The sequence below is a fragment of the Oncorhynchus kisutch genome, linkage group LG4, assembly GCF_002021735.2.
Source record: "Oncorhynchus kisutch isolate 150728-3 linkage group LG4, Okis_V2, whole genome shotgun sequence".
NCBI classification, from domain to species: domain Eukaryota; kingdom Metazoa; phylum Chordata; class Actinopteri; order Salmoniformes; family Salmonidae; genus Oncorhynchus; species Oncorhynchus kisutch.
In genome coordinates, this window is record NC_034177.2 from 13,813,373 (window position 1) to 13,841,352 (window position 27,980).

General features: G+C 44.2%; 1 protein-coding gene across 2 annotated transcripts; it reads left to right on the forward strand.

Annotated features, from left to right (window-relative positions):
- The first annotated feature begins 397 nt into the window (after window positions 1-397).
- Window positions 398-27,890, forward strand: LOC109888527 (protein FAM163A). 2 transcript variants are annotated; one of them, XM_031822469.1, is made up of 3 exons: window positions 398-985; window positions 25,156-25,270; window positions 25,386-27,890. In XM_031822469.1, the coding sequence occupies exons 2-3, from the start codon at window positions 25,178-25,180 to the stop codon at window positions 25,779-25,781; spliced, it is 489 nt and encodes a 162-aa protein (XP_031678329.1). In that variant the 5' UTR covers window positions 398-985; window positions 25,156-25,177; the 3' UTR covers window positions 25,782-27,890. The 2 variants fall into 2 exon arrangements, with proteins under 2 accessions (XP_031678329.1, XP_031678330.1); XM_031822470.1 differs by lacking the exon at window positions 398-985 and having other exon boundaries at window positions 24,406-25,270; window positions 25,386-27,884.
- Window positions 27,891-27,980: the final 90 nt, after the last annotated feature.

Below are 27,980 nucleotides of genomic sequence, written 5' to 3' on the forward strand. Positions count from 1 at the left end.
TGTTCAGCTTCCCCGCAGTCTCTTAACCACACCACATTCTCCGGTTTCAAGTAAGCGGAGGGCTGATAAATCTGTCAATGTTTGCGCTGGCTTTATTTTGACTGAGTAGATCAGGGTAATTCGTGCAGGTGATTGACGGTAAATCATTCAAGAGATGCTCTCTTTTTTAAATTAACATTACCGGAATTTCTCAAATACATTGCTGAAAAGAACTGCATTTATACGTTAAAGTGCAATTATCTTTCAATGCGTAACTGCATTTTGTCTCCATTGGCACCAATACTATCAGATGTGGTACAATTCCCAGGGACATCATTTCAGCAGAACCTCATGGCCACTAGGGTGGCGCCTCACGTTTGCCCCGTGTCCTCTGTTACGAGTCCTCTGTTATTTACACCTCTAGCTAGGGTCGTTGAAGTGGCCCTGCGCATGCAATCTCTCTCACCAACCTAGCCGTTCACTCATCCACTCTTAACTTGTTGGATTGGATATCTGCATTTCCACCTTCTGGATTACTGAGTTTCTTTGCGCAGAGAATATGAAAGGATTCCACGAATTCAATTAGTTTTAAGGGCGTAACATTGTTAGTTCCATCATTCTTTCCAAACAATAATTAGATGCGTATCGATTATTTGCTTTTCACAAGTTCGCGTGTGGGTATTTCTTCCATATATTTTTCGTGAGTAAAGTAAATTATCACAACGATACCTATTTTTCACCGGATGATAATGGTTATTCCTATTCTCTGACCTCTATTGAACATAGCCTACTATCCATCACCAAGACTGTTGCGTTCTTCCAGAGACAACACACGGTGCAGGCTACTCATCGGATGACAGCCCGCTGCAATCCGTAGCCTATCAAGTGCCTTCTTTTATTTTCGGCAATGCAATAACGTTTTGCCGTACCTTTAACCGTGGTAAAACTCAAGAGCAATAACGCAAGTTGAGGAAACGAACAATGTAACACCCACAGTGTCCGACAGGTAAGTATAACCTTCGTTTTGTGATGTGGGCTCAATTATCGGACGACGGGAAATAGCCTACAACATTTTGAGATATTCTATTCGTTCTGGAAAACCTTAAACATTCACATACTTGGTCAAATAAATCCAGACGTTCCATTCAGTTATGAACGTTTTGTTTATGGACAGATCTGTGGTAGCGTTTGTTTATTGTCTCCAGAATATAATAAAAATGATTCATGCGGCGATGTGGAGAAATGTGACTTTATAGTGTACCACCTGGCAGGATCAAACATTATAGGCTAATGTGGCTCTCTTGAGTCTATTTCTGCAAGTATTTGAACGTGAAATGTGCCTGTTATGGGTATCAGTAGTTGTCGATTAACCCGAAACGATTAAAACCCACTAATTGTAGAATGTAGCTGAGAACAATATGAAACTCAAGGTATAGGCTACCATTTCAACCTATACCTCACATTCGATTTAAGTATTACTGTGAACTATGTTATGCTTAAATAACAGCTCTGACATGTAATCCCCCCCCTCAAAAACATTGATTTGTACTTTGGGGACACAGTGCTGCTTGCATGACTGTCATATTGAAGAGGATATGAGTTACACAGACACAGACACACACACACACACACACACACACACACACACACACACACACTCACCCCCCCCCCCCCCCCCCCCCCACACACACACACACTCACAGTCAAAATGAAGTGTTTATGCTGCAGGTCTGGATGTTGAGCCCACTCACTGACAAATGAACACAGAGAGGGGAAAAAGACAACTCAATAAGAAAGGATTGTTAAGGTTGCCTGTCCTCTCTCTGACTCTATCATGCCATCTCCCCCTTATTCTTTCACCTTCAGCAGAGGCAATGCTGCAATGGACTGATTTCCCATGGGACTCTGCAGTGTTGTCCATATGTGGCTAACAGGATATGAGATCAGAAGATAACAGCTACAACATAGAGAGGATATGCCATGTCATACTGTAGGCTACTTACAGTGCAATCCCATTGGCTTCTGTTGATGGAGCTGATAGCCCATGTCTTGAGTGAGGGTTTATTTTCATTTTTTAACCATCTTTTACGGCACAATGCATTACTGAGCTTTTTCACTAGGTACCAACCAGTGTTTAGAAGTGCAGTCAATAACTTGATGATACAGTATTTATCCATGTAGAAACTCATTAGAGGTGTGGTGAGGCAGTGAGTAATTACATCTTAATTACGATCATGTTTTGAAATTGAAAATAAGGTTATTGTAGTAAAATAAATCCCTGCACTACTCCTCTCTCCACCTTCATTACATAAGCATTCCTTGTTCTAAAAGTTCCATATCTCTCATGTCAAAGTCTCCCTCTGGCATTTTAACTTCTGAGATCTAAGTGATGTTTTAAAATACTTATTCAACTGGTTGTTTGGATCCTGGATGCTGATTGGATGAGCAGCATTTCCAAGCCGTGCTGTATTGGCGGTCAAAGGCACACCTATGCCTGCTAACAGTTCCATCTGAAAAAGATTACTGTGCCTCCATAAGAATATCATGTTCATGTAGCTTTCCGAATCATCTCCTGCAGCAGGGGTTAATGTAAGCCTCGCTGTCTGCCTGTCCGACCTCGGACACAATCTTTCACTTTTGAATTTCAAGCTTTTTAGCACACACATGAGAAACGTCCTCTATCATGTCGGACCGAACAACACCATTTACCCATGACTGTATTTACGATACAGCACTTCCTCTTGTGCATTTTTGCTTACATACAGCACAGTAAGTGAGGTGAGAGTGCAGTGAGAGTGGGTTAAAACGTCTCATTTACCAGAGGAGGATAGTCAAAGATCTCAGGAGAGAAGACTTCATTGACCACTAAAGCAGCTACTGTAGCTAGCTGATCTAATAGCACAGATATACATCCCCTTCATACATGAAACCAAACGGTAGAACATACTCTATTAGTTGCTCCTCTGGTTTGTAAATGTAATGAACTATTTTAAGCTATATTTTCCCCAAGAGAAGTTACAGAATATATACTTGATGATATCCCCTTCTGGATTGGTATCTGGTATCTCCCATAACTCGCCCTAGAGAAGGAAGCACTCTCTCACCCTTTCCTTTTGGTCAGGTTTTACAACCACCTCCTGACGTTGCCATGGATGCATTCCCTTGGAGAACAGGCGGAGATGAATGCTTTTCCAGGGAGATTCAATACCTTTTGCCAAAACTACTCTGTGATTAAAACATATATTATTGCTAGATTGATATTTAAAATATTGAAAAGCCTAGATTTTATAGTTGCAGGATCCTGGTGTTTCCAAGTGCAAAGTTAGAGATGGATCTATCAAAAAGATGAGTGAGAGAACTTGTGGGCTGAGTAGGAGCATTCAAAACCCAAAGACCATGATGAAACCACAGGGTTTCTTCATCAGTTGTAATGTAATTGGACAAAGAGTAACAATCCACTGTGTTAGCTGGACGGCAGCTTGGCCAGAGGGGAACGAAAATAGACTATTATTGGAGATCAGTTCTGCTCTGTCTATCCAAACATCCAAACATTGACACGACAGGCAAAGCGCACTTAAGATTTGCACCCGTCTCTATAAGATTTAAAACATATAGAATATTTAACGATCAATCAAACATGGATGTTGTAGTTCTTCCGCATTCGGGGTAAGAATTGAGATTTTATCCGTGTGAAACGACTGTGGGTTCTTCTCTTTCTGTTTGCACAGCAGCTTTTGGGGTTGGTGAAAGCACCATGCTGCTCTGCCGAGTGCTCAGGGCCATCTGCAGTACGAGTACAGCAGCAGAGCATTGAAACACTGCCAAGGTGAATGAAGACTGTCAGGCCAGAGTTGGAGGCAGAGCTGGGGGCAGATCCCTGGCACAGCACCTCACCAGCACCTGCCTCGCTCTTGGAACACTACGACTGTACTTAGGAATTGTTCGTTTATCTAGGGTGACTCATCAGCTACACTCTCTGGTGTTGCTGTTTTTACTCCAGAACAAGGAAACCTTCTCAGAAACACAGTTCAGTTGTTCTATGCTGATGTCAAACGTGCAGCCCTCTGCTTTCCTCAGCACCCAGGTAGGTGCTTGGCTGTACATTGGCAGGAGAAGAGTTGGGATGAGTTACCCCAGTGTTGTTAAAAGTGATTTGAGAAAGCCTCGTAAAGAGCTGTGTCAATGCAATCCCCCGAATGATCCATCTGTATCAACTGTCCAGGCATTTAGTATGGTTGTAATGGATTCACTTTTATTTAACATTTATTTTAACAGGGAGTCATACTGAGACCAATGTCTCTTTCACAGATGAGCCCTATACACATCAATATACACTATACAAATCAGTATACACTATACACATCAATATACACTATACAAATCAGTATACACTATACACATCAATATACACTATACAAATCAGTATACACTATACACATCAATATACACGATACACATCAGTATACACTATACAAATCAGTATACACTATACACATCAATATACACTATACACATCAATATACACTACACACATCAATATACACTATACACATCAATATACACTATACACATCAGTATACACTATACACATCAATATACACTATACACATCAGTATACACTATACACATCAATATACACTATACACATCAGTATACACTATACACATCAGTATACACTATACACATCAATATACACTATACACATCAATATACACTATACACATCAGTATACACTATACACATCAATATACACTATACACATCAGTATACACTATACACATCAGTATACACTATACACATCAATATACACTATACACATCAGTATACACTATACACATCAATATAGACTATACACATCAGTATACACTATACACATCAGTATACACTATACACATCAATATAGACTATACACATCAATATACACTATACAAATCAGTATACACTATACACATCAATATACACGATACACATCAGTATACACTATACAAATCAGTATACACTATACACATCAATATACACTATACACATCAATATACACTACACACATCAATATACACTATACACATCAATATACACTATACACATCAGTATACACTATACACATCAATATACACTATACACATCAATATACACTATACACATCAGTATACACTATACACATCAGTATACACTATACACATCAATATACACTATACACATCAGTATACACTATACACATCAATATACACTATACACATCAGTATACACTATACACATCAGTATACACTATACACATCAATATACACTATACACATCAGTATACACTATACACATCAGTATACATCTCAATACACGAAAAGCATAACAGTTATAGAAATCAAACACATTCTTCAGTAAAAAGGTACTAAACCATCCTTTTGAATTGCCCTTCTGCAGGGCTTCCCAAACTCGGTCATGGCCCCAAATTCATGATGAATAACATCTGTTCATTTTAGCAAAACCTGCAACATACTAGCTAAGTCGTAGTTCACTCGTACTGCCGTTTACACAGTCAAGCTTCAAGTGCATGCCGATTTAGCTAGTCGCTGATTTAGCTAACTAAAGTACTTTGTGTGGAGAACATTTCTGCCAGCCAGGGTGTGCCCTATAAGCATTCCCATCTCATGGAGGCTCTTTGAGTTAAATCCTCAAACCAGTTCTTCTCTGGGGGCTCTTTGAGTTAAACCTACAGTCCAGTTCTCCTCTGGGGGCTCTGTGAGTTAAACCTGCAGACCAGTTCTCCTCTGGGGGCTCTTTGAGTTAAACCTGCAGACCAGTTTTCCTCTGGGGGCTCTGTGAGTTATATCCGCAGACCAGTTCTCCTCTGGGGGCTCTGTGAGTGGAGCTAAACGCGCAGACCAGTTCTCCTCTGGGGGATCTGTGAGTTGAGTTAAACCCTCAAACCAGTTCTCCTCTGGGGGCTATGTGAGTTAAACCCACAGACCAGTTCTCCTCTGGGGGCTCTGTGAGTTGAGTTAAACCCTCAAACCAGATCTCCTCTGGGGGCTCTGTGAGTTAAACCCGCAGACCAGTTCTCCTCTGGGTGCTCTGTGAGTTGAGTTAAACCCGCAGACCAGCTCTCCTCTGGGGGCTTTGTGAGTTGAGTTAAACCCTCAAACCAGTTCTCCTCTGGGGGCTCTGTGAGTTAAACCTGCAGACCAATTCTCCTCTGGGGGCTCTGTGAGTTGAGTTCAACTTGCAGACCAGTTCTCCTCTGGGGGCTCTGTGAGTTGAGTTAAACCCTCAAACCAGTTCTCCTCTGGGGGTTCTGTGAGCTAAACCCGCAGACCAGTTCTCCTCTGGGGGCTCTGTGAGTTGAGTTAAACCCTCAAACCAGATCTCCTCTGGGGGCTCTGTGAGTTAAACCCGCAGACCAGTTCTCCTCTGGGTGCTCTGTGAGTTGAGTTAAACCCGCAGACCAGCTCCCCTCTGGGGGCTCTGTGAGTTGAGTTAAACCCTCAAACCAGTTCTCCTCTGGGGGCTCAGTGAGTTGAGTTAAACCCTCAAACCAGTTCTCCTCTGGGGGTTCTGTGAGCTAAACCCGCAGACCAGTTCTCCTCTGGGGGCTCTGTGAGTTGAGTTAAACCCTCAAACCAGTTCTCCTCTGGGGGCTCTTTGAGTTAAACCTGCAGACCAGTTCTCCTCTGGGGGCTCTGTGAGTTAAACCTGCAGATCAGTTCTCCTCTGGGGGCTCTGTGAATTAAACCTGCAGACCAGTTCTCCTCTGGGGGCTCTGTGAGTTAAACCTGCAGGGGCTTGAAGAGAATGTTAAAGCGTTAGAGTCTTGAAGTGTGTGTTGAAGTGGAAGTCTTGAAGAGAGTGTTGAAGAGGTAGAGTCTTGAAGAGAGTGTTGAAGAGGTAGAGTCTTGAAGAGTGTGTTGAAGAGGTAGAGTCTTGAAGAGAGTGTTGAAGCGGTAGAGTCTTGAAGAGAGTGTTGAAGAGGTAGAGTCTTGAAGAGATTGTTGAAGAGGGAGTCTTGAAGAGAGTATTGAGAGTCTTGAAGAGAGTGTTGAAGCTGTAGAGTCTTGAAGAGTGTGTTGAAGAGGTAGAGTCTTGAAGAGTGTGTTGAAGAGGAAGTCTTGAAGAGAGTGTTGAAGCGGTAGAGTCTTGAAGAGAGTGTTGAAGAGGTAGAGCCTTGAAGAGAGTGTTGAAGAGGTAGAGTCTAGAAGAGAGTGTTGAAGCGGTAGAGTCTTGAAGAGGTAGAGCCTTGAAGAGAGTGTTGAAGAGGTAGAGTCTAGAAGAGAGTGTTGAAGAGGTAGAGTCTTGAAGAGTGTGTTGAAGGGGTAGAGTCTTGAAGAGAGTATTGAGAGTCTTGAAGAGAGTGTTAAAGAGGAATTCTTGAAGAGGTAGAGTCTTGAAGAGTGTGTTGAAGAGGTAGACTCTTGAAGAGAGTGTTGAAGCGGTAGAGTCTTGAAGAGTGTGTTGAAGAGGTAGACTCTTGAAGAGTGTGTTGAAGAGGAAGTCTTGAAGAGAGTGTTGAAGAGGTAGTCTTGAAGAGAGTGTTGAAGCGGTAGAGTCTTGAAGAGAGTGTTGAAGCGGTAGAGTCTTGAAGAGAGTGTTGAAGAGGTAGTCTTGAAGAGAGTTTTGAAGAGGTAGTCTTGAAGAGAGTGTTGAAGCGGTAGAGTCTTGAAGAGAGTGTTGAAGCGGTAGAGTCTTGAAGAGAGTATTGAAGAGGTAGAGTCTTGAAGAGAGTGTTGAAGAGGGAGAGTCTTGAAGAGAGTGTTGAAGAAGTAGTCTTGAAGAGAGTGTTGAAGCGGTAGAGTCTTGAAGAGAGTATTGAAGAGGTAGAGTCTTGAAGAGAGTGTTGAAGAAGTAGTCTTGAAGAGAGTGTTGAAGCGGTAGAGTCTTGAAAAGAGTATTGAAGAGGTAGAGTCTTGAAGAGAGTGTTGAAGCGGTAGAATCTTGAAGAGAGTGTTGAAGCGATAGAGTCTTGAAGAGTGTGTTGAAGGGGTAGAGTCTTGAAAAGAGTATTGAGAGTCTTGAAGATAGTGTTGAAGAGGTAGAGTCTTGAAGAGTGTGTTGAAGAGGTAGAGTCTTGAAGAGAGTGTTGAAGAGGTAGAGTCTTGAAGAGGTGGAGTCTTGAGGAGAGTGTTGAATAGGTAGAGACTTGAAGAGAGTGTTGAAGTGGTAGAGTCTTGAAGAGTGTGTTGTAGAGTCTTGAAGAGAGTGTTGAAGAGGAAGTCTTGAAGAGAGTGTTGAAGCGGTAGAGTCTTGAAGAGAGTATTGAAGAGGAAGTCTTGAAGAGTGTGTTGAAGAGGTAGAGTCTTGAAGAGTGTGTTGAAGAGGTAGAGTCTTGAAGAGAGTGTTGAAGTGGTAGAGTCTTGAAGAGAGTGTTGAAGAGGTAGAGTCTTGAAGAGAGTGTTGAAGAGGTAGAGTCTTGAAGAGGTGGTGAGTAGTGTGTGTGAGGATGTGGAGCTAAACAGAACAGATTGTATAGACCAAAACATGCTGAGTGACTCCACACTACAGTTTTCCTTCTATCTGCAATCGATTGAATCCAAGCCAGAATCTGTGAAGAGCTGAACAGTGGAGAGCTGAGCAGAGCAGTAGTGAACAGAGCTGGAACAGATGTAACCAGAAATCTATACAGATTATGGGGAGGACAAAGAGTAGAACTCAGGAGGAGCAGACTAGCATACAGCAGGGGTCGAGATTAGAGCCCAACTAGTAGAGTAGAGAATAGCTTTACAGCGAGGTGTAGAGAGTTCATTCATCTCTCCGGAGTGCCCTGTCGGCACATAGAGCCTCAGCAGGAGATGGAAATGGTCAGGGAGCGGGATGGCGATGGAGACGGACGCTCTCTCTTTCTCCACACACACTGAGGAACCCTGGGATGGTAGAGGACCATCTATAATACATCTCAGTAATCTATAAAGGAAAGTCATCATTGATCCAATGATTTTATCAAGGGTGGAGGGAAAATAATGAATTCCATGCTGCACCTAAATGACCAGGAGAAAATCAAGTAATTGAACCAAAATGTAAAATTTTGGCCAATGGCTATCCATAACTGTCTGTCCTTTGCCCCTCTACCTTTCTTTGTGGATAGCTGTCCATAACTGTCCTTTGCCCCTCTAACTCTCTTTGTGGATAGCTGTCCATAACTGTCTGTCCTTTTCGCTCTACCTTTCTTTGTGGATAGCTGTCCATAACCAAATGTTGCTTGGTTCTGTTAATGTATCAAATGGGTCCTGTCTTTTAACAGAAATAACCAGAAACAACCTATTCAGCTTCCAGGGTTTGCTGCCTGTCTACTGGTAGGGAAATTGCATCCCTGGTTTACTGTAGATGGCTTCCCTTCAGGCAAATACATATTTCATTGAGTTGTCAACAAACATTAAACCAAACCTTATCTGGGTTAAAATGAGAAAGATTACGATTTTGTTCAAAAATTAAGTTATAATAACAAGGAAACAATGTTCTTCTGCAAGGTAGGCAGATTATAAGACAACATAAAATATGAGTCTGCTCTTCCACATGCAATAGAATCAACCCTTCTTAATTAGGTCTGAGGCTCTCTCCCTCTCTGTTCTCTATCCAGCCAAACATACTGTAACACAAAGAAGTTAGAGCCTACTGTAGCTCTGGATAACAGAATGACACAAATTATATTAACTCTGTGACCATGAATCCCATTTGGGTTGTGCTTTTTGTGCAAGATAGCAAGTCCAGGCATCCCATACAGCGACAAGGCTTCTACAATATAATGTGTTCCCTGATAGCAAGCCCAGGCACCCCATACAGCGGCAAGACTTGGAGGCTTCCACAATATAATATGCTCCCTGATAGCAAGCCCAGGCATCCCATACAGAGGCAAGGCTTTACGACTTCCACAATATAATGTGCTCCCTGTGCCCACTTTGAGATTTAGGGGGATGCCACATGGGTAAGTGGATTTGAGTTTGGCTCTGAAAAATGAAGCTGTTCGTAACATGCTCCAGTCAGCTGTTTGAAGTAAGGTTGGAGCACCCAAGGTCTATAGGAAGATGCGATCTCTGTTGATTAGAATGGATTTGTAATTAAGACATTATAACCTAGAGATGGAGGCCAAGGTTTCTTTGATTGTGTCATCCCACTAATGGTTGAACATGGATTGAAGAATAGTATGCAGAGAAGGAAGTGGGTGCACGGTTATTACAGTTCTGAAGATATTACGTTATTTCTCGAGGCTCTACGTTTCAGTCAGCTGCTTTGGATTGGATGACTGGTGCATTCTTAGAAGAAAGGATTACAAAAAGGTTCAGTGGCCGTCCCCATTGGAGAACCCTTTTAGGTTCCAGGTAGAACTCCCTTTGGTTCCATGTAGGTTCTAGAGAGAGAGAGCGAGAGAGACAGACCGACACAGGGCTGTTGTGTGTGTGTGTGTGTGTGTGTGTGTGTGTGTGTGTGTGTGTGTGTGTGTGTGTGTGTGTGTGTGTGTGTGTGTGTGTGTGTGTGTGTGTGTGTGTGTGTGTGTGTGTGTGTGAGAGAGAGAGAGAGAGAGAGAAAGAGAGAGAGAGAAAGAGCACTACAGCATAATTGAGTATCAGCTCACAGATGCTCTTCTCCCTAGAGGCCTGAAGGAAGGTAAGGGCTCCAATCACTGGTGTGGCAGTCAGGCACATGTAATTCCTAGGAGATGAATGCCATAGTGGCGGCCAGATTACAGCACAGATGTGCTCAGTGGTTGTGGTTTAGCTACACTGTTCTTACCGGGGGTATCATTTGAATTGCCATGCATTTGGACAATAAAGTATTGTACGTATCGCATAGATGGCTAGAGAAAACACTGGTTGGCAAGTGCAGTTTAGTTTAGGACTGTCTCGATCAATCACCTGTAAAAATGCCCAAGGTTCTCTTCTTCTCATACTCTCATGTAGAGAATGGTAGCATGCCTTATGGATATATGGCTATGTGCTCAAGCAGCAGAGGCAGAGAAGGGTAGTTCCTGCCGCAGAATGACCAAATCACCCTCTAGTGGCCCTCTAGTGGGTGGAATGTTATTAACATTCTTCATGATTGTATAATAAATAAACATTATTTTTTTAAACCCTCAGAAAATCTGGTGTTTCTATGTCAAACAGTTTTGTTATATTTCAGTGATGTACACTGAACAAAAATAGAAACGCAACATGTGAGGTGTTGGTCACATGTTTCATGAGCTGAAATAAAATATCCCTGAAATTTTCCACACGCACAAAAAGCTTATTTCTCTCAAATGTTGTGCACAAATTTATTTACACCCCTGTTAGTGAGCATTTCTCCTTGACCAAGATAATCCATCCACCTGACGGGTGTGGCATATCAAGAAGCTTATTAAACAGCAGGATCATTACACAGGTGCACCTTGTGCTGGGGACAGTAAAAGGCCACTCTAAAATGTGAAGTTTTGTTACACAATACAATGCCACAGATGTCTCAAGTTTTGAGGGAGCGTGCAATTGGCATGCTGACTGCAGGAATGTCCACCAGAGCTGTTGCCAGAGAATTTAATGTTAATTTCTTTACCATAAGCCGCCTCCAATGTTGTTTTAGAGAATTTGGCAGTATGTCCAACTGGCCGGCCTCACAACCACAGACCATGTGTATGGTGTTGTTTGGGCAAGAGGTTTGCGGATGTGAACGTTGTGAACAGAGTGTCTCATGGTGCCGGTGGGGCTATGGTATTGGCAGACCTAAGCTATGGACAACAAACACAATTTCATTTTATAGATGGCAATTTGAATGCACAGAGATACCGTGACGAGATCCTGAGGCCCATTGTCGTGCCATTCATCCGCCGCCATCACCTCATGTTTCAGCATGATAACATGATCCATGTTGCAAGGATCTGTACACAATTCCTGGAAGCTGAATATGTCCCAGTTCTTCCATGGTCTGCATACTCACCAGACATGTCACCCATTGAGCATGTTTGGGATGCTCTGGATTGAAGTGTACGACAGCGTGTTCCAGTTCCCCGACAATATCCAGCAACTTTGCACAGCCATTGAAGAGGAGTGGGACAACATTCCACAGACCGCAATCAACAGCCTGATCAACTCTATACGAAGGAGGTCTGTCGCACTGCATGATGCAAATGGTGGTCACACCAGATACATGCTCCTTCCTTTTTTAAAATTTGTGACCAACAGATACATCTGTATTCCCAGTCATGTGAAATCCATAGATTAGGGCCTAATGAATTTGTTTCAATTGACTGATTCCTTTATATCAACTGTAACTCAGTAAAATCTTTGAAATTGTTGCACGTTGCGTTTATATTTTTCTTTCAGTGTATATGAAGTGTAATATTGGGATGCAAACTCAAAATACATTTCAACTCTATATCTGACATGGCACCATGTGTGTGAGGTGCATACTGTTGTTTCAAAGTAGATGTGTTTAAGACTACCAAGAACAACTCTGTGTGACCCTGATGTAGCCCACTGAGGTGAAAGTTTATCCGCAGGGTAAAGTTAGAGCTTTGACCCCTACTCATCAAAACTTTCTGAAAACATCCTACCTCTACTTTTAGGCCACAGTGTCAATGACTAAACCATTGGTAGGAGCCTGCTTGGTGAAGTGATACACCTCCAGCTCGCAATGGTTAAAAATACACTCCTATTGCAAGCTGTTGGCTTTGAAACACTCTAATATGTGATAATGTATGCCAAGACGGCCACGTTGAATTTCACCTTCAGAAGACGTGAGGCTGTGTGAGGGGCTGCTGATGACATCCTAGTGAAAAAGGATTTAGTCTGTGCCGGTACCCAGTGTATCCAACACATGGGCTCTGCATATGGTAATGTGATTGCATGCGTAATGTGTTGATGTCCATGACTGTTTGGGGATAATGTTCAGTGACAGTGTAACATCGCTAGGCCTATGTGGATGTGATGTCATGTGTGAATGTGATCTGGAAGTGGTGCTTGGAATACATATCCCTGTCTTGTGACAGGTTTGTGTGTTATGAATGTGATTTGCATTTATAAAATATAGCGCCTTTCACTAGGTCTTCAAGAGCTCTTATCGTTTTATAGGGGAAACTCACTCCATCCACCATCAATGTGTAGGCCTAATACTTTGGCATGAATTGCTGAATGTAAAAAGATGGCTTACTGTGCATCCAAAATGGCACCCTATTCCCTACATAGAGCACTATATAGGAAATAGGGTACAATTTTAACCGTCAGTGTCTTATCCAATTAAATTATTCCCTCTCTCTCCTCACTCTCTTCTCTCTCTCTAATCCTTTAATTAATTAACAATGGCATAAAATAAACTGGATCAACTGAAGTGGATAGTTGGCTTGGGAGAGGACAGTTAGTCTCTCTATTAGTCTGTACTGCAGATGGTCTCTATTAGTCTGTACTGCAGATGTTCTCTATTAGTCTGTACTGCAGATGGTCTCTATTAGTCTGTACTGCAGATGTTCTCTATTAGTCTGTACTGCAGATGGTCTCTATTAGTCTGTACTGCAGATGTTCTCTATTAGTCTGTACTGCGGATGTTCTCTATTCGTCTACTGCAGATTGTCTCTATTAGTCTACTGCAGATGGTCTCTATTAGTCTACTGCAGATGGTCTCTATTAGTCTACTGCAGATTGTCTCTATTAGTCTACTGCAGATAGTCTCTATTAGTCTCCTGCAGATGGTCTCTATTAGTCTACTGCAGATGGTCTCTATTAGTCTCTACTGCAGATTGTCTCTATTAGTCTACTGCATATGGTCTCTATTAGTCTACTGCAGATGGTCTCTATTAGTCTACTGCAGATTGTCTCTATTAGTCTACTGCAGATGGTCTCTATTAGTCTACTGCAGATGGTCTCTATTAGTCGACTGCAGATTGTCTCTATTAGTCTCCTGCAGATGGTCTCTATTAGTCTACTGCAGATGGTCTCTATTAGTTGACTGCAGATGGTCTCCATTAGTCTACTGCAGATGGTATCTATTAGTCTACTGCAGATGGTCTCTATTAGTCTACTGCAGATGGTCTCTATTAGTCTACTGCAGATGGTCTCTATTAGTCGACTGCAGATTGTCTCTATTAGTCTACTCCAGATAGTCTCTATTAGTCTCCTGCAGATGGTCTCTATTAGTCTACTGCAGATGGTCTCTATTAGTCTACTGCAGATGGTCTCTATTAGTCTACTGCAGATGGTCTCTATTAGTCTCTACTGCAGTTCTATTGCTGTTAGTGTTAATCATAGAATTACATATACACCTTATTTATGGGATCTTTGTGGTGTCTTTGTGATGGAGTGAGATGGGCTGGATGAAGAAACAACAGGTTAATGGGATGAGAGATGGAGTGAGATGGGCTGGATGAAGAAACAACAGGTTAATGGGATGAGAGATGGAGTGAGATGGGCTGGATGAAGAAACAACAGGTTAATGGGATGAGAGATGGAGTGAGATGGGCTGGATGAAGAAACAACAGGTTCATGGGATGAGAGATGGAGTGAGATGGGCTGGATGAAGAAACAACAGGTTAATGGGATGAGAGATGGAGTGAGATGGGCTGGATGAAGAAACAACAGGTTAATGGGATGAGAGATGGAGTGAGATGGGCTGGATGAAGAAACAACAGGTTAATGGGATGAGAGATGGAGTGAGATGGGCTGGATGAAGAAACAACAGGTTAATGGGATGAGAGATGGAGTGAGATGGGCTGGATGAAGAAACAACAGGTTAATGGGATGAGAGATGGAGTGAGATGGGCTGGATGAACAAACAACAGGTTAATGGGATGGGAGATGGAGTGAGATGGGCTGGATGAAGAAACAACAGGTTCATGGGATGAGAGATGGAGTGAGATGGGCTGGATGAAGAAACAACAGGTTCATGGGATGAGAGATGGAGTGAGATGGGCTGGATGAAGAAACAACAGGTTCATGGGATGAGAGATGGAGTGAGATGGGCTGGATGAAGAAACAACAGGTTCATGGGATGAGAGATGGAGTGAGATGGGCTGGATGAAGAAACAACAGGTTAATGGGATGAGAGATGGAGTGAGATGGGCTGGATGAAGAAACAACAGGTTAATGGGATGGGAGATGGAGTGAGATGGGCTGGATGAAGAAACAACAGGTTCATGGGATGAGAGATGGAGTGAGATGGGCTGGATGAAGAAACAACAGGTTCATGGGATGAGAGATGGAGTGAGATGGGCTGGATGAAGAAACAACAGGTTAATGGGATGGGAGATGGTGTGAGATGGGCGGGAGGATGGAGATGGAGGTGAAGAGCTTGATGAGACGCTAGATTAGAGCAGTGTGTGTGTGTGAACCTGTGTGCATGAGCATGTGCGAGTGAATAATGTGTGTTAGTGTGTGTGTGTGTGCATGAAAGGCTGTTTTAGGAAGCTAGGCTTGGTCAGGGTCGAGGAAACATCTCCCCAGTGTCATGGCAACAGAAATGTGTGCGCGTCAGCTCATCGATCGGCACACTTATAATGGTGATAGAGGGAGAATGATGAAGGGCTGTGTTGACAGGGACCAACCTACAGTCACACACACATATACATACACACACACACACACACACACACACACACACACACACACACACACACACACACACACACACACACACACACACACACACACACACACACACACACACACACACACACACACACTGTCTTGTACAGCTAACCTTGTGGGGACAATTCAGTCCCATTCAAAATCCTATTTTCCCTAACCCCTAACCCTAACCGGTACTCTTACCGTAACCCTAACCTTAAACCTAACCCTAACCTTAACCTAACCCTAGCTCCTAACCCTAACCTTAAAACTAACCCTAGCTCCTAATCCTAACCCTAAACCTAATTCTAACCCTCACACTAATTCTAACCTTCACCCTAAACCCCCTAGAAATAGCATTTGACCTTGTGGGGACCAACAAAATGTCCCCAGTTGGTCAAATTTTTGTTTGTTTACTTCTGGTCCCCACACACTGCATCTCTCCAGGACCGAATTTCGGAGCCCTTTTCATCTTAGATTGTTGACATAAAATGGCATGAGCATTCTTCGTTCTTACGTAATTCTGCAAATCTGAGGACATTTGGAACTGCTTACGTAAAGTCCTTACAATGGGCCCTTCCAGAAAAGTGTCCCTAAATGTACTTGGTCCATTGACAGAGACAGTGCGACTTGGTGCGGCAGCCTGTTCGTGTATTGCAGTCTTATCAGTGTTTGGGCTCTTCAGGCTGTGTAAGGGGATTGAAGGCTGCGACGGGCCATGGGATTGTTTCTCTAATCTGGGCCCAGCGGTGGTGTGTGTGAGTGGCTCATCCAGCTCTCTCTCCCTCCCTCTTTCTGTATTCTGTGTGTGTTTGTGAGAGAGCGAGAGAGAGAGAGAAATTCAGACAATGTTTATGTGTGTGTGTGTGTGTGTGTGTGTGTGTGTGTGTGTGTGTGTGTGTGTGTGTGTGTGTGTGTGTGTGTGTGTGTGTGTGTGTGTGTGTGCGCGTTCACATGTGTAGAATCTCTAACAGGAGCCCATGTCCCATGACATACATGGTGAAATAGCCAGGATTAGCTCTCTGCAAATATTGAAATGACATAACAAATGGAAGGGATTGTTCCATACTGATGGAATGGTTCCATACTGATGGGATGGTTCCATACTGATGGGATGGTTCCATACTGATGGGATGGTTCCATACTGATGGGATGGTTCCATACTGATGGAATGGTTCCATACTGATGGGATGGTTCCATACTGATGGAATGGTTCCATACTGATGGAATGGTTCCATACTGATGGGATGGTTCCATACTGATGGAATGGTTCCATACTGGTGGGATGGTTCCATACTGAATGAATGGTTCCATACTGATGGGATGGTAAATTACTTAGTGCTGCGAGATGGTCTGGTGTGTTCTGTGTGTGTCCCCATACCTGTCTCCTTCAATCACATATATTGCGGTTGTGTAGCAATAACCTTGGCCCGTATTCATAAAGAGTCTCAGAGTAGAAGTGCTGATCTAGGAACAGGTCGATCCTGTCTATTCATTATAATCTAAAAAGCAAAACTGATTCTAGATAAGCACTACTACAGGCTCTGGTGTTACAGTCATAAAACTATGTTTCAATAGTACTTAGATGAGGAAATTAGATTATCACTACTCTCTTAGAAAAAAGGTTTCTGCAGCTGTCCCCTTAGGAGAACCATTTTTGGTTTCATGTAGAACCCTTTGTAGTTCCAGGTAGAACTCTTTTGGGTTCTATGTAGAGCTCTCTGTGGAAAGGGTTCTATTTGGAACCAAAAAGGGTTCTACTCGGAACCAAAAAGGGTTCTACCTGGAACCCAAACGTTTTTTTCTATGGGGAAAGCCACAGCCACAGAACCAGCACTTTTTTTTCTAAGTGTGTAGCACTGATTTCAAAGGAACTTACGAAGTAATATGACAGCATGCATGAAAGCTAACTTAAAGCAGAGTGAATATCTTGATTTAATCAAGTTATTAAGTGGAGGAGGCCTTTTGAAAAGATTGCCAATATCAATTTTTACCTCAATTGGCCAACTATTAGACAGGCATAGTTGTGCACCAAAAAAAGATGTTACATCACCGTCTGAGCAAATCATTGCCCACATCTGGAAAGATGCAGGTGGACAAAAACAGACATGACTGGTCACTTCCTGTTCGTGCTTCTGACAGGAAGTGGTGGTGCACAGTGGAGCCTAGGACCCCTGCTGTGGCGGCCCAGCGTCCACCTGCTGCCGTCTGATTATATCTCATTATACTGACTCCACTAATCCAATCTGCCCTGTTGCTCAAACTAAATTCTGTCTGGCTGACTGAGGGCCCACACTTCCTCTATCAGCGCACATTTCACACACACACACACACACACACACACACACACACACACACACACACACACACACACACACACACACACACACACACACACACACACACACACACACACACACTTTCACATTAACCACATATGCTGCTGCTACTGTCTATTATCTGTCCTGTTGTCTGGTCACTTTACCACTACCTATATGTACATAGCTACCTAAATTACCTCACACATCGACTCGGTCCTGGCACTCCCTGTATACAGTGCATTCGGAAAGTATTCAGACCCCTTGATTTTTTCCACATTTTGTTACATTACAGCCTAATTCTAATATTGATGAAATGCTATGTTTATGTTTATGTTTACCCCATAATGACAAAGCAATTATTTACATAAGTATTCAGACCCTTTGCTATGAGACTCAAAATTGAGGTCAGTGTCGGGGTGTGACTAGGCTGAGTCATCTAGGTGATTTCTATTTCTATGTTGGCAGCTGTTTATCCTTGTCTCTGATTGGGGTTCATATTTAGGCAGCCATTTCCCCTTTGTGTTTTGTGGGATCTTGACTTTGTATTGTTGCCTGTTAGCACTATAGCAGCTTCACGTTTCTTTTTTGTGCATTTATTGTTTTCTTTGAGTTTCGCTTCATAATAAAGAGGATGGAACCATATCACGCTGTATCTTGGTCCACTCATTATGACGAGCGTGACAATCAGGTGCATCCTGTTTCTATTGATCATCCTTGACATGTTTCATCAACTTGATTGGAGTCCACCTGTGGTAAATTCAATTGATTTGTCATGATTTGGAAAGGCACACACCTGAGCTAAAACCAAGTCATGAGGTCAAAGGAATTATGGGGAGAGCTCCGAGACAGGATTGTGTCGAGGCACAGGTCTGGGGAAGGGTACCAAAAAATGTCTGCTGCATTGAAGGTCGCCAAGAACACAGTGGCCTCCGTCATTCTTAAATGGAAGAAGTTTGGAGCCACCAAGACTCTTCCTAGAGCTGAGCAATCGTAGGAGAAGGGTCTTGGTCAGGGAGGTGACCCAGAACCCGATGGTCACTCTGACAGAACTCCAGAGTTCCTCTGTGGAGATGGGAGAACCTTCCAGAAAGACAACAACCTCTGCAGCACTCCACCAATCAGGCCTTTATGGTAGGAAGCCACTCCTTAGTAAAAGGCATATGACAGCCCACTTGGAGTTTGCCAAAAGGCAACTAAAGACTCGTAGACCATGAGAAACAAGAATCTCTGGTCTGATGAATCCAAGATATAACTCTTTGGCCTGAATGCCAACCCTCACGTCTGGAGGAAACCTATCACCATGCCTACGGTTAAACATGGTGGTGGCAGCATCATGCTTTGGGGATGTTTTTCAGCTGCAAGGGACTGGGAGACTAGTCAGGATCGAGGCAAAGATGAACGGAGCAAAGTACAGAGAGATCTTTGGTGAAAATCTGCTCCAGAGCGCTCAGGACCTCAGACTGGGGCGATGGTTCACCTTCCAACAAGACAACAAAGTACACAGCCAAGACAACACAGGAGTGGCTTCGGGACAAGTCTCTGAATGTCCTTAAGTGGCCCAGCCAGAGCCCGGATTTGAACCCGATCGAACATCTCTGGAGAGACCTGAAAATTGCTGTGCAGCAACGCTCCCCATCCAACCTGACAGAGCTTGAGAGGATCTGCAAAGAAGAATGGGAGAAACTCCCCAAATACAGGTGTGCCAAGCTTGTAGTGTCATACCATCAGAAGACTCAATGCTGTCATCGCTGGCAAAGGTGCTTCAACAAAGTACTGAGTAAAGTGTCTGAACACTGTATCGCCATGTTATTTTTACTTGTTATTGTTATTCGTTAGTTACCATGTATTTACTCCACCATGTATTTACTCCACTGTGTATTTTCTCCACTGTGTATTTACTCCACCATGTATTTATTCCACCCTGTATTTACTCCACCATGTATTTATTCCACCCTGTATTTACTCCACCGTGTATTTACTCCACTGTGTATTTATTCCACCATGTATTTACTCCACCATGTATTTACTCCACCGTGTATTTATTCCACCATGTATTTACTCCACTGTTTATTTACTCCACTGTGTATTTACTCTACTGTGTATTTACACCACCGTGTATTTACTCTACCGTGAATTTACTCCACGGTGTATTTACTCTACCATGTATTTACTCCACCATGTATTTATTCCACCATGTATTTATTCCACTGTGTATTTACTCCACCATGTATTTATTCCACTGTGTATTTACTCCACCATGTATTTATTCCACCATGTATTTACTCCACCGTGTATTTATTCCACCATGTATTTATTCCACTGTGTATTTACTCCACCGTGTATTTACTCCACCATGTATTTATTCCACTGTGTATTTACTCCACTGTGTATTTATTCCACCGTGTATTTACTCCACCGTGTATTTATTCCACCATGTATTTATTCCACTGTGTATTTACTCCACCGTGTATTTATTCCACCATGTATTTATTCCACTGTGTATTTATTCCACCATGTATTTATTCCACTGTGTATTTACTCCACCGTGTATTTACCTCACCATGTATTTATTCCACTGTGTATTTATTCCACCATGTATTTATTCCACTGTGTATTTACTCCACCGTGTATTTACCTCACCATGTATTTATTCCACTGTGTATTTACTCCACCGTGTATTTATTCCACTGTGTATTTACCCCTCATGTCACTATTTCAATTTGTTGGAAAATGACCCGTAAATAAGCATTTCACTGTTAGTCTATACCTGTTGTCTACAAAGCATGTGACAAATAAAATTTGATTTGATTTGGTTTAGTTAAATTGTTTTTGTGTGTGTCGTGTGTCTGTGTGTCTTGGTCTTTGACTGACTATGTGTCTGCATGCCTGGCTGAGCACTTGGTTTTGAGTGTGTGTCAGCTTGCAGTGTGTCAGTCAGAGTGTGTGTCAACTTGCAGTGTCAGTCAGAGTGTGTGCCAGTTTGCAGTGTGATCTATGTTAGCCCCTGTGGCAAACAGTCTATATACGACTATGGTGTGTGTGTCTGTGTGTGAATGTGTGTGTGTCTGTCAACAATGGACAGCCAATATGGTGTGTACCCATGTTTATATGCACAGTATTTCAGCCTATACCTAACTATACACTAGAATTGGCATCTGCCTGTCTGTCTGTCAGTATGACCGAAGTTTTCAATCTGACATCACCTGGATAGGTTGATCCCTAGATTCCTAGGCATATCTCAGCTCCTTATCCCTCTGATTAAAAGTCAGTGCTGTGAAACACACCACTGATAGCAGAGAGACTGACGACTAAAATATATGAATAACTCCCTTAATAAATCCCTTAATAACTAATAACTATTTGATGAAGAGGTTCTTGTTCACCACCATATTGTGATAGAAATAGAATGTATTGTTTGGACTTGGTGTAGCCCAGGTTACAGTGTAGTGGTGGATAAATAATGACAGTATTATGGCACAGCTACAGTCAGAGCTCATCATTTGAATGGTAATTGGCTGAATTTGTCCAGATAATTCCAGTCTGGATACATCTTCAGGGTACACCTGCATGCACTTGCACTTTCAAATAGTGTAGTGACGTCTGTACAACGTCATCCTGGATGTGAACTATTGTTTTTGTTTTTCGGACATGAACAGCACACTGATGTCTTTTTCCCTCTCTGACCAGTTTGTACATTTGCAGCCCCATCTTGTGGCAAGGATTTGTACTTCAAGATAACTTATTTTAATTATATATATATATATATATATATATATATATATATATATATATATATATATATACATATTATTTTCTTTTCTTCAAGATAACTTATAAGGAAGTGTAGCCAGGAAACAGTAACATGGAGATTTAAATAAAAAATATTGTTTTTCCTAGCCATAGTACTTCTACATCTTTCCTAGCCATAGTATTTCTACATCTTTTCCTAGCTTTTGTACTTCTACATCTTTTCCTAGCCATCGTACTTCTACATCTTTTCCTAGCCATCGTACTTCTACATCAACATTGCTTGCTGTTTGGAGTTTTTGGCTGGGTTTCTGTACAGCACTTTGTGACATCTGCTGATGTAAGAAGGGCTTTATAAATAAATGTGATTGATTGATGATATGAAATGATATTGGATTCTTTATTTCTTGTTGTGTTAAACAGGGCTTAGTTTGGTTTGGTCTCGAGATGACGACGCTGTGTATCATCATCTCCTCCCGCCCTGGGGTTTCCTCTCCCGCCCTGGGGTTTCCTCTCCCGCCCTGGGGTTTCCTCTCCCGCCCTGAGGTTCCCTCTCCCGTCCTGGGGTTACCTCTCCCGCCCTGGGTTTCCTCTCCAGCCCTGGGGTTTCCTCTCCCGCCCTGGGGTTTCCTCTCCCGCCCTGGGGTTTCCTCTCCAGCCCTGGGGTTTCCTCTCCAGCCCTGGGGTTTCCTCTCCCGCCCTGGGGTTTCCTCTCCCGCCCTGGGGTTTCCTCTCCAGCCCTGGGGTTTTCTCTCCCGCCCTGGGGTTTTCTCTCCCGCCCTGGGGTTTCCTCTCCAGCCCTGGGGTTTCCTCTCCCGCCCTGGAGTTTCCTCTCCAGCCCTGGGGTTTCCTCTCCCGCCCTGGGGTTTCCTCTCCCTCCCTGGGGTTCCTCTCCCACCCTGGGGTTTACTCTCCCTCCCTGGGGTTTCCTCTCCCGCCCTGGGGTTTCCTCTCCCGCCCTGGGGCTTCCTCTCCCTCCCTGGGATTTCCTCTCCCGCCCTGCAGTTTCCTCTCCCTCCCTGGGATTTCCTCTCCTGCCCTGCAGTTTCCTCTCCTCTCCCTCCCTGGGGTTTCCTCTCCCTCCCTGGGGTTGCCTCTCCCGCCCTGGGGTTTCCTCTCCCTCCCTGGGGTTTCCTCTCCCTCCCTGGGGTTCCTCTCCCACCCTGGGGTTTACTCTCCCTCCCTGGGGTTTCCTCTCCCGCCCTGGGGTTTCCTCTCTGCCCTGGGGCTTCCTCTCCCTCCCTGGGATTTCCTCTCCCGCCCTGCAGTTTCCTCTCCCTCCCTGGGATTTCCTCTCCTGCCCTGCAGTTTCCTCTCCTCTCCCTCCCTGGGGTTTCCTCTCCCTCCCTGGGGTTTCCTCTCCCGCCCTGGGGTTTCCTCTCCCTCCCTGGGGTTTCCTCTCCCTCCCTGGGGTTCCTCTCCCACCCTGGGGTTTCCTCTCCCTCCCTGGGGTTTCCTCTCCCGCCCTGGGGTTCCCTCTCCCACCCTGGGGTTCCCTCTCCCTCCCTGGGATTGCCTCTCCCGCCCTGCAGTTTCCTCTCCCTCCCTGGGATTTCCTCTCCTGCCCTGCAGTTTCCTCTCCCTCCCTGGGGTTCTCTCCCGCCCTGGGTTCTCCCGCCCTGGGGTTTCCTCTCCGCCCTGGGGTTTCCTGTCCCGCCCTGGGGTTTCCTCTCCCTCCCTGGGGTTTCCTCTCCCGCCCTGGGGTTGCCTCTCCCGCCCTGTGGTTTTCTCTCCCTCCCTGGGGTTTCCTCTCCCGCCCTGCAGTTTCCTCTCCCTCCCTGGGGTTTCCTCTCCCGCCCTGGGGTTTCCTCTCCCACCCTGGGGTTTCCTCTCCCGCCCTGGGGTTCCTCTCCCTCCCTGGGGTTTCCTCTCCCACCCTGGGGTTTCCTCTCCCACCCTGGGGTTTCCTCTCCAGCCCTGGGATTTCCTCTCCCACCCTGGGGATCCCTCTCCCTCCCTGGGGTTTTCTCTCCCACCCTGGGGTTTCCTCTCCTTGCCCTGGGGTTTCCTCTCCCGCCCTGGGGTTTCCTCTCCCACCCTGGGGTTTCCTCTCCCACCCTGGGGTTTCTTCCCCCGCCCTGGAGCTCCCTCTCTCTCCCTGGGATACCCTCTCCCGCCCTGCAGTTTCCTCTCCCTCCCTGGGATTTCCTCTCCCGCCCTGCAGTTTCCTCTCCCTCCCTGGGGTTTCCTCTCCCTCCCTGGGGTTTCCTCTCCCGCCCTGCAGTTTCCTCTCCCTCCCTGGGGTTTCCTCTCCCACCCTGGGGTTTCCTCTCCCGCCCTGGGGTTTCCTCTCCAGCCCTGGTGTTTCCTCTCCCACCCTGGGGTTTCCTCTCCCGCCCTGGGTTTCCTCTCCCACCCTGGGGTTTCCTCGCCCACCCTGGGGTTCCCTCTCCCGCCCTGGGGCTTCCTCTCCCTCCCTGGGATTTCCTCTCCTGCCCTGCAGTTTCCTCTCCCTCCCTGGGATTTCCTCGCCTGCCCTGCAGTTTCCTCTCCCTCCCTGGGGTTTCCTCTCCCTCCCTGGGGTTTCTTCCCCCGCCCTGGGGTTTCCTCTCCAGCCCTGGGGTTTCCTCTCCCACCCTGGGGTTTCCTCTCCCGCCCTGCATTTTCCTCTCCCTCCCTGGGATTTCCTCTCCTGCCCTGCAGCTTCCTCTCCCTCCCTGGGGTTTCCTCTCCCTCCCTGGGATTTCCTCTCCTGCCCTGCAGTTACCTCTCCCTCCCTGGGGTTTCCTCTCCCTTCCTGGGATTTCCTCTCCTGCCCTGCAGTTTCCTCTCCCTCCCTGCAGTTTCCTCTCCCGCCCTGGGGTTTCCTCTCCCACCCTGGGGTTTCCTCTCCCACCCTGGGGTTTCCTCTCCCTCCCTGGGGTTTCCTTTCCTGCCCTGGGGTTTCCTCTCCCACCCTCAGAACAATCTTCTGATGTGAGTACAGTACACAGGGGCCAATCTGTCATCGAGGCTTACCCCCCCGATTCTCTTATCAAATGAGATGTCATTGAGAATACCAATGTCCTGGTCCAATAAAAACCAAACAAGTAATGAAATTAAATAGTAGTAAGAGAGGAGAACACCTCCACTGTTACAGAAAGCTACTGTACATTACAAGCAGGCATGTTGCAGTATACTAATCATTGACATTGTCTGAGATCATTGCACTGCCCATGATCTTCTCTCTTACAGGTTTTATTGCACACTTTGCTGAACGTGAGAGCCACTTTCTTCCCAAGAACAGGGTTTTTCAATCCTGGTCCTAGGGACCCAAATTAGTTTTTGCCCTAGCATTCACACACCTGATTCAAATTAAAGGCTTGATGAGGAGATGATTAGTTGAATGAAGTGTGCTAGGGCAAAAACAAAAATGCACATCCCAGGACCAGGATAGAGAAACACTGCCATAGAACAATATATTCATGTTTTATGGTATTCAGTTCGTCTGGGTCGTCTGGGTCATGTTCTGAATGAAATGGGAAGGTACTATCTGAACATTAGAACACACATTCTCGTTTTCTGTTGCAAAAGATTTTGCTACATTGTGTCTTACTGAATACGACCCAGATTTCTGTTTGTCCAGTGGCCATCTGTGATGATTATGCCGCTTCCTGTGCCTTCAGAGTTTGATGGAGAGCTGGTCGGATGACAGCTGGAACTGTTGTCATAACTGGAGGAATTCTCGCCACGGTGATACTCTTGTGTATCATAGCAGTGCTCTGTTACTGTAGACTCCAGGTAGGTGTGTGTGAGAGAGATATTAAGCCTCAGAATCACTACAGTCTCTGTTCACTTATTTACTGTCACAACATCCCTCTCTCCGTCTCCCTCCCTCTTCCCCTCTGCCTTTCAGTATTACTGCTGTAAGAAGAATGAGTCAGAAGGGGACACCAGCTCCGTCACGCAGCCCCACTTTGCCTGCAATGCATGCAGTGCTCCCGGGGTGGACGGGACGGCCGTCACTCCCCTCTCCCTCTCCCCGGATCTCCCTGCCTCCCACGCCACGGGCCCCCCACGTAACTACTGCCCCACCTGTTCGCCCTACGAATCACCCTTCTATATCCGAACCACCGACGAGATGCACAATGGCGGCGAGCGCATCACCTACATGCCCACGCACTATGAGAACCCAGCCCTGGCTCTCGCCCTGCCCTCCCTGCATGGCTCCCTGCTGAGCAGCAGCCAGCATCGCAGCAACCCAGCACCGGACTTCTACACCAACACTCGCGCTATAAGTACAGACGTGTGACCCACTTCCGATGTCCTGTTGGCTCATTTGGTTGGAGCGTGGTGTTTTCTACTGCAGGGTTGTGAGCTCAATCCCTGCATAGGCCATGCACTGTACACAGAACATTTGTTCATTATTGCTTTGGATAAAAGAGACTATGTTTTTACGAGGGTAATCTCTGGTAGCCACTGTGTCTCTCTGCTGACAGCTAAAGAGAAGAGGATGAAAAAGGAGCATTGAGAGACAACATGAAGCATTGACCCTTTGACCTGGTCATGCACTTCCTTGTTCTTTCTCCCTACACTGTGTCAGCTAGCTTCCAGCTGGATTTGAGCACACTCAAACAGTATTGTTTTTTAAACAGAGGTAGCTATCATGTTTGTTGCTGTTTAATTAAAAACTAGACTCCTGTAATACAGAGGCAGGGAGCATCCCTTAGTGTTCAATATACCAAGACCTATACGCTGTCTGGCGAGGTAGTGTGTGGGAATCTAATCTTCACTGTTCGAGGGCTATCTATATCGTGGTTTTACCTGGACCTACTCTTGTCATTTCCCTGTATCTGCCAAAAGAGATTCTGGACTACAAATAAAAGCAAATTGCATTTTCAAGTGAAGGTATTCAGAAGAAACGTAGCAAAAATAGTGAAGAGACCCTAACTCCTTCAGAGCTTTCTCTATGCAAGTTCTATGCACGCAAAATCCGAATTGGTTGGAGAGAAAAGTATAACGATGCAGCTGTCCAGCTTGTATGTTTTTTTTCCCTCCAAATGTTTGTCATATGTCACTGGAACAATTGAAAGACTGTTGTCTATTGTTTTATGTTATTGAAAGAGGTATGTAGCCTACCATGGCTACTTTTGAGACAATGGAATTTGATCACATAATATAATAACTAGAATATTACAGTTTAAAGAGTTTTCAAGTCAGGACAGGGGCATTTTGTAAGTGGGTGATGCAGTATTGCAGTTAGTGATGATTTGTCTGTTTCTGCACCTGTGTCATTAAGTGGACTACCATTCTTTGTGCAGAACACTGAAGCTACAGTACAGTTCAAATTGTATTTCTCTTCATTGACAATGATGCAAAAAGTTGGAAATGTATATATTACCAAATGCATTGAAAGCATTTCTATTTGTTTGTCTCTTTGATTAACTGGCTGATGACTTTTTGGATTCCGTCATGATGCATTTTGAATTGGGGTGTGTAAGTCTGGTATGATTTAGATGTAGTTTGTGCCATTTGGTGTCCGCACTTTTCTGATCATCTAATTGTTGATTCTATGAACTGTACACATCCATGTATTTACACATTTGAGTGTTTATTTCATCTTATGAAGAACTTGAAATACAATATTTATGTAATTGGTAACTAAATACATAATTATTAACCTTGTTATATGGCACTCATTTTTAACCAATTATTAGACAACATTGCTTGCCATGTATGATATTATTTTGCCCTTTTATGTTTTAGTGTGAAACAGCAAAAAAATGACATGTATGATAGGGGTGATACTAATTTTACTATAGGTTTCTAAAAGCACCCCCATCAGCTACTTCTGTATAGAGCTGAAAAGCCCTATCATACCTGTGACAACAGCAATGCTCATATGGATACAACGATACCAACATAAACATACATGTGTCTATTAAGTCCTTACACTTTTGATTAGATGTTACAGTTTTTTTTCCACCAGTGCAAGTCTTGTACTTGTATTTTTGTCCAACATTAAATAAAGGAATGCATATATTGGAAAACATGCTGTAAGATGTAGATTGAAGAAGGAAGCTGTTATAAAATGATTGTCCATGAAAAAGCAGTCGTGTGTTAGGGCGTTGTTTCTAGTGTTTATTTGCTCTTTAAAAAGGGGTTAAAAATGTGTGTCTGTTCAAAAGCTTCTATAAATCTGTCCATTTAAATCCGAACAAAGACTAAACATTTCAATTGTGAATATCTACCGAATTACATGCCCCATAAGAATACATTTTCATATTTCATTCCTGTTGGTTTAGGTTATTCACAAAATAACTAACCATTTTTTTTAAATACTATGAAATATTAAAAGAGAAAAATATATATATCTCACATTGTTACCTTGTGACAATTAAAGATTTATAACTGCTTGAAATATATTTGTTGTCCATATTGTACACACACACACACACACACACACACACACACACACACACACACACACACACACACACACACACACACA